Consider the following 7,639-nt stretch of genomic DNA (forward strand, 5'->3'; position numbering starts at 1 on the left):
CGCTGCTCTCATGCCCATGCAACGAACTCTCCTAGAATGTTCAGACCCCAAAATAAACTTTACCAACAGCATCATTAGAGACACGTCAAATTGTACATTTGACTGTGTCATATTCAGCTCAATTTGTTCCTATTTAAAAATAGTAAACAAAAACTATTCAATTTATCTATCTATTTAAAACAAATGTGTGTAATAAATAAAAACAAAATCAGTCTCAAGTACCTTAAAGTAGTTCCATTCCACGCACCGTAATATTATGTTAAAAATGTTAGCTAATGCAGATGCATATGCAGAAAATAGTGAGAGGCTAATGCAAATGCAGAGACGCTCACTGTTGACACACACAAAAACAGAATGAAATAATTGCACGGCACCAATAACAATAATTAACCAACAGTAATTAACAACATAAATTGAAGGAAAAGTTTATCAAGAGTACCAGTAATTAACTTATGGCCTTTTCTCTCGTGTATCCATACGAAATAACAGAATCAACATATGGCCTACATGTTAGGCTAGTAACACCCCAGCTAGCTAAGGTCTGAGTAAGATGCATCTAAGTTAACGTCATGACTGTCGTTAACTACGATTTTTTAATACGAGCCTCTCAAACCAATTCTAAACATATAATTTCAAATGTAACAATTTTTTGATCTTTTAAATATTTAAGGTATCAAATCAAATAAGATAATACTTTCTTATAAAAAATTCTTTTCAATCATACTTTTTCAATTATAAAAAATGTCAAATATATTTTACAATTTTAGAGTATATAAGTGAGTATCAACAATATTTCAACGTTTCAAAAACTCATCCAAATAAAATCGAATATTTTAAAATAATGCAAAACTTCATCAAACATGTATAGAGTCTCATGTAAAGTTCTTAAAGTGTAAGCTTCACATAAATAAATTATTTAAGTCTAATAAATTTATTATTTTAATCAAACTGAAATTCTTCAATTATAATTTCATAAATATATTTAAACCAAAAGTAATTATAAACGTAAATCCTTCTAACAACGTAGTCCTAAGGAACCGAATAGACCAAACCTCGAGTGCCAAATTAAAAGGTGAGGATGGTTGAAGTAGAATGGAACAAAAGAGTACAAAATTTGGACTGGAGCAGTGGCAGCTCCGACAACATTTTTTTTTCTGACAGGCAGAACTGTGAACAGGGGAACAACGGAGAAGAAGTGGCAAGTCAGTGGCACACAGAAGCAACGACTAAAGGAAGAGCAATGATAGCATCATCAATGGCAGTGGGGCAATGCCTAAAGATTCACGATGTTAAAGATTCACTTTACACTCTCAATAATAATGACACATTGTTTTTTGGTGCAATGAGATACATTTGTTGGGAAAGAAGTTTGCAAGATCATCTTCATCAACTTGAATGTAAACTAATAAGAGAGTACATCAAGAGTACAAATGTCTACTGAAAGCTTGAGTTCTGAAGTAGAAAAAAGGTCACCGGAAGAAGAAGATCTGGTGGCAAGGAGTACCAAAAAGGTCAAGATGGATGAATTCATACAAGAAGAGAATCAGATGGAGGACAAAGAACAGACTATAGAACCGGCTGAAGAGACTATGGAGGAGGGACACAGCGTGCCAGAAGAAGTAGGTGTTCAGGAGACCATTCCGGAACAAGCAACGAAGGCTTCCTATAAAGACAGACTGATAAGCAATGGTTTAGACAAACTGAATCCAGAAGAGATTGTGGACATGGTAGCAGAAGATTATCTTTCTGAGGAAGATCTGATGGAATCAGAGGAGGATGAAAAGACTCCCTTCAATCCTATGCCAAAAATCGAAGTTACGCTCGAAGAGTATGACGAATGGTGTAGACCATGGAAGTAATCACTCATAGTGAAACCTCTGGGAAAGAAGCTGAACCTACCTATTATGGAGAGATGGGTTAATAGAAGATGGTCCAAGAAGGGGGCAGTCCATGTCATGGACTTAGAAGGAGGATATTTTTTGATCCGCTTCTCGGACCAGGGAGACTATGCGCATGCCTTCTTTGAAGGACCATGGATGATTGTTGATCATTATCTCCTTATTCAGAGATGGAGACCTTTGTTCATCCCGAAGGAAAATGAGGTTCAAAAGGTAGCAGTTTGGGTACGTATCCCAAATCTCCCCACAGAATTATACAATAGATATTTCTTATGGAAGGTGGGTAAATCTATTGGAACTATGCTGAAAGTAGATGAACACACTTCTATACATTCAAGAGGCAAGTTTGCAAGGATTTGTGTTGAGATCGATATTCGGAAAAAATTGGTGCCGTCCTTCTCAGCACTTGGGAAAGAATTCAACCTTGTGTACGAAGGACTACATCAAATCTGTTTTAATTGCGGTAAATACGGTCACCGAATAGAGGGCTGTCCGGATGAAAATAAAAAAGGCCAGAAGGAAACAAGGCTTGACCAACAGAACTACCATGCAGCTGCCGGAGATCTTCCTGCTCAGAACACTTCCGAACAGATTCCAATTCCAAACCAGAAAGGGAAAAAAATTGTGATGGAGAAAAATCAGGGGGCTGGTCTTGAGGAGAAAGCCGTTGCTAATAATGAGCAATCTTCTGAGATTTTTACCAAAAATAAGGTAGCTGATACAAGTAAGAAGGTGGGGTCCTTTGGCCCATGGATGATTGTGAAGAAGCCCCAAAGAAGAAATAAATAGAGATCTGGAGAATTTAATGAGGAGAAAAAGAAAGCAGTTAATGCAAATAGATTTGGCATACTAGTCGATGAAGAAAACAACCAGGAAACAAATATGGAAAAACAAGATATTGCCAATTTGGGCAAGAAAGAAGGTGGGAACCAGACAAGCAAGGAAGACCAGCAAGGAGGTAGGGTGGAAGCATCTCTGAAATTACAAGGTGCAGGAAATAAGAAAAATATATTTAACAAAGCAAATAAAGGAAAAAATACTGAGAATAGCAGGAAGTTCTCTGCTGTCCAACCAAAATCTGGAAGAATAAAAGATGTCCAGCAACCTTTAGCACCCAAAGGGGAAAAAGAACACAACCATAAAGAGGGATCAAGGAAACAAGATAAAGAGCATCAGGAATACTGGAATCAGTTCAATAATCTGTTGAAGGGCATTTACAAAAGCCATCAGCAAGGAAACCACATTGACTTCAACGAACCTTTCAACCCTCTTCTAAGCAATCTTATTGCCAAGACCATGGGTGGAGGAAGACCGGAAGGAGAAAGCAGTGGTACTCTCAAGGACAAACCACCAGAAATAAATCAGGATGAATATATGAACATGATTATGGATGGCAGACATGACAAGCAGCCAGTGCAAATTTCGGTTGGAGAAGACGAGGAAGAGGAATATGGTCCCAAGCCTATGGATGACTAAGTCTGTCTCTTTGGCCAGGGAGCTTCTATACTCTTTGATTTGTCTTTTTTTACTTATTTTCTTTTATGACAAGGAATATTTTAATTTGAAACTGCAGAGGTGCCTCAGCTAAGGGGCTCAATTCTATGATTAAGGATCTAACATATAGATATCATAGCTGCTTTTGTGTCCTTCTTGAGACTCATGTTTCAGGCAGGAAAGCAGAAAATATTATAAAGAACTTAGGTTTTGATGATTGGTGTGTTAGCAAAGCTGAGGGTTTTTCTGGCAGAATTTGGTGCCTTTGGATGAAAGATAAGTGGACGATAAAACCAATTATAGTACATAAGCAGTTCATACACCTTGAAGTGCAATGGGATAAGGATCAACGATGGATGTTCACAGCTGTTTACGGCAGCCCACAGGTGGGAAGAAGAAGGGAGCTTTGGAAAGGATTGGAAGACATTGCTGGAACTATTGAAGGACCATGGTGTTTAGGGGGTGATTTTAACTCTGTCCTCACTTTAAATGACACAGGGAGTACATCTAATTTATCTCAAGACTCTAATATCTTTCTTAACTATATTAACAGGTGTGATCTTAACGATCTAAGCTTCACTGGCCCACCCTTTACTTGGCAAAGGGGCAATGTCAAGAGAAGATAAGATCGGTGTTTAAGTAACCTGGATTTTTCTAACAGATTTTTGGAAGTGGGAGTAAGACATTTACCTAAGTTAAAATCTGACCACTTACCTATTCTTCTTGATTTTCAGATGGCAGAGCATGACCGAGGACCCAAACCTTTCAGATTTTTGGCACCTTGGGTGCTTCATAATGATTATAAGAATATGGTGGAGAGGAGCTGGAACAATAGGAACAATTTACTGCAAAATATTGCTGACGTTACAAATAACATGAAGGTCTGGAATAGGGAAGTTTTTGGACATATCTTTCACAAAAAACAGCAGATTATAGCTAGATTGGAGGGAATCAGCAATAAACTCTCGTTCTCTAGCAATCCCTTTCTAGAGAAACTACAAAAAGATCTATGTAAAGAGTATGAGAGCATAGCAACACAGGAGGAAGCCTACTGGATGCAGATGTCTAGATGCACATATATCAAGTTTGGGGATAGAAATTCTAAATACTTTCATCAAAAAGCTAATGGAAGGAGGAAGAGGAATAAAGTGATTGCTTTGAAAAATGAAGAAGGGAATTGGGTGGATGATGTGGATTACTTAAAGAATTGGGGTGTTAATTTTTTCAAAGAGTTGTACTATGCAGAATCAGATGGAACTCCCTTCGCAGTCAGTAGCTGCTTTCCAACACTAGAAAGAAGAGATTATGAAGAAATTGAAAAGGAGGTGACCTTTGATGAAGTTAAAGATGCGGTTTTTAGCATGGGTAGCTGGAAGGCCCCAGGAAGCGATGGTCTCCCAGCCAAATTCTACCAACACTCTTGGAACATAGTGGCTGAATCCCTGGTAACTTGGGTTAAGATGATATTTAGGGATCCTAGTAACATTGATGAGGTCAACAAAACTCTCATCTCCATCATACCAAAGATTCCAACGCCTAAAAATTTTGGACACTTCAGACCCATCAGTCTCTGTAATGTTTGTTACAAAATTATTACGAAGATTGTGGCTTCAAGACTAAAGAGCTTCATGCCTACTCTCATCTCAAATACTCAAGCGAGTTTTATTCCTGGACGAGTGAGTGCAGATAATATCCTTGTGGTGCAAGAAGTGATTCACACAATGAGAAATAAAAATCATGGTAAAAGCTTTATGGCTATAAAAATAGATTTAGAGAAGGCATACGATAGATTGAGCTGGAGATTTATTACAGAGACTTTGGAGGAGGCTAGAGTTCCAAATACCATCATTTTGGTAGTCAAGCACTGCATTACATCTTCTACCATGAATCTTCTGTGGAATGGCTCGCCGTCAGAGACTTTTACCCCAATGAGGGGTATTAGACAGGGAGATCCCTTATCCCCATATCTTTTTGTTCTATGCATAGAAAGACTCTCTCATTTAATTAATAAATTAGTTGTAGAAAAAAAATGGGAACCTGTTACCCTTTCACGTAATGGACCTAAAATCTGTCACCTTTGTTTTGCAGATGACTTGGTACTCTTTGCTGAAGCAAACATCAAACAAGTACAAGTGATCAAGGATGCGCTTAAGAAGTTCTGTGAGAGCTCAGGACAAAAAATTAGTCTGAATAAATCTTGCGTCTTCTTCTCAAAGAACGTGAACCACAATATCAGAAACCATCTGAGTCAAGAGCTAGAAATTGCGCTTACAGCTAACTTGGGGAAATACCTTGGTGTTCCACTCATCCATAAAAGATGTAATCAACATTACTTCCAATTTATCATCGATCGCATGCAGGCTAAGCTCGCGTCTTGGAAAAGAAGGTCCTTATCTCTAGCAGGTAGGTGCACGTTGATTCAATCGGTGTTATCAACTATCCCAAGTTACTGTATGCAAACTATGAAGATTCCCACAGCAGTTTGCAACCGCATTGACAAAATTTGTAGAGACTTCCTCTGGGGCAGCAGTGAAGAGGGGAAAAGAATTCACCTTATAAACTGGGATAAGGTGTGCAGAACCAAGGAAAAGGGTGGGTTAGGAATCCGAAAAGCGCAGGAAACAAATAATCTTTTCCTAATGAAGCTTGCTTGGGGTCTAATCTATAACCGAGATGCTCTATGGGTTCAAGTAATGAGGACGAAATATGGGTGTGGAGAGGAGATTATTCCTAAAATCCGCCTCAAAACCAGCAACTCAAATGCTTGGAGTGGAATTGCAAGAGTCTGGGAGAACTTTCAACAGAATTTAATTTGGCGAATAGGAGATGGTAAGAAGATATCCTTTTGGAAGGATCACTGGATTCCAGGGATACACAGGTTAGAAGAGGTTGCTCTAAATAATCCTAGTGAGGAACAACTACAGAAGAGGGTTGCAGACTATGCTACTAGCCAAGGGAAATGGAACTGGGAGGCAATTTGAAGTGTGCTACCAGAAGAAATCATAAACCATATTCAAATAATTAAAGCACCCACTGATAGGATCGGGGATGACACAACAGGGTGGCTACAGACCCCTAATGGAGTTTTCACTATAAAATCAGCCTACGAGTTCTACTACAACGGCAACGAGGAAACGGATTTCTCATACAAACAGTTGTGGAAAATTAAACTACCTCAGAGGTTAAAAGCTTTTACCTGATTACTCAACCATGAGGTGCTTCTGACAAATTCAAATAGAAAGAAAAGAGGCCTTACCGAGAATGACAGATGCCCGAGGTGTCACAGAGAGGAGGAGACCTTGCTCCATATATTACGAGAATGTCCTTTTGCTTGTAGTATCTGGAAGAGCATGGTAAATAGAGATTATCAGAATATTTTCTTTAACCAGGACTTTAAGGAATGGTTAGGAACAAACCTAAATTTAATCTCTCATATGCAAAATGGGACTTCTTGGACCATCCACTTTGTTACAACCTGCAATACTCTATGGAGGTGCAGGAATGAGCTTATCTTTGACAACCAGAACATGCAAAGTAATCAACTTTGTAATTTAATCACTAGATTATCAGAGAATTATGTCTCAGCCTTTGGCAATACAGAGGGTTCAATTAATAATATGAGACTTACGAAGGAAATTCAAGTTGGGTGGATACCTCCAGAGGAAGGGTGGGTCAAGCTGAACGTCGATGGTTCTGTGTACCAGCCAGGAAGCAGAGGAGCGTGTGGTGGTGTACTTAGAGACCTGAACGGAGATTTCATTGCAGGATTTTGCATGAATATAGGCTGCTGCAGCATAACAACGGCGGAACTCTGGGGGATGTATCTTGGGATCAAGCTTGCAGTTGAGATGGGTATTCTCAACCTGGAGGTGGAATCGGACTCTCACTGCGCTATCACCATTGTTGGGGTGCCTTCAGTTGAAACTTACGCAAACTCGTCTCTGGCTCGTTCGATCAAGGAGCTTGAAACCAGGTTGAAAAAGCTAAAAATCAGACATGTCTATAGAGAATCAAACTTTTGTGCTGATTCAATGGCGAAGCTCGGACACACAATGGAAGAGGGAGTCACCGTTTTTAGGCATCTCCCGTCACTGTTGATGATGCATCTTCTGGCAGATATAAGGGGAATTAAATTCCCAAGAGTAATTGTTGTTTAGCCTTCTTCTTGTCGTTGGGCTGTGGCCCCTTTATTATCAAAAAAAAAATCAATGGCAGTGGTAAAATAGTGGCTGAAACAAAATATAACA

The 7,639-nt window shown here is 39.0% G+C and overlaps 1 protein-coding gene across 1 annotated transcript; it reads left to right on the plus strand.

Annotated features, from left to right (window-relative positions):
* Window positions 1-1,904: 1,904 nt before the first annotated feature.
* Window positions 1,905-2,687, plus strand: LOC107607562 (uncharacterized). Its single transcript, XM_016309500.1, has one exon. It carries the CDS (start codon window positions 1,905-1,907, stop codon window positions 2,685-2,687), a length of 783 nt encoding a protein of 260 aa, XP_016164986.1.
* The last annotated feature ends 4,952 nt before the right edge of the window (window positions 2,688-7,639 follow it).

This window comes from Arachis ipaensis, chromosome B7 (genome assembly GCF_059453495.1).
Source record: "Arachis ipaensis isolate K30076 ecotype BB chromosome B7, ASM5945349v1, whole genome shotgun sequence".
In the NCBI taxonomy this organism is placed as follows: Eukaryota; Viridiplantae; Streptophyta; class Magnoliopsida; order Fabales; family Fabaceae; genus Arachis; species Arachis ipaensis.

Bases quoted from the DNA above. Each gene is read 5' to 3' on its own strand.
- LOC107607562 (XM_016309500.1), top strand. From the start codon at position 1,905: ATGGAGAGATGGGTTAATAGAAGATGGTCCAAGAAGGGGGCAGTCCAT.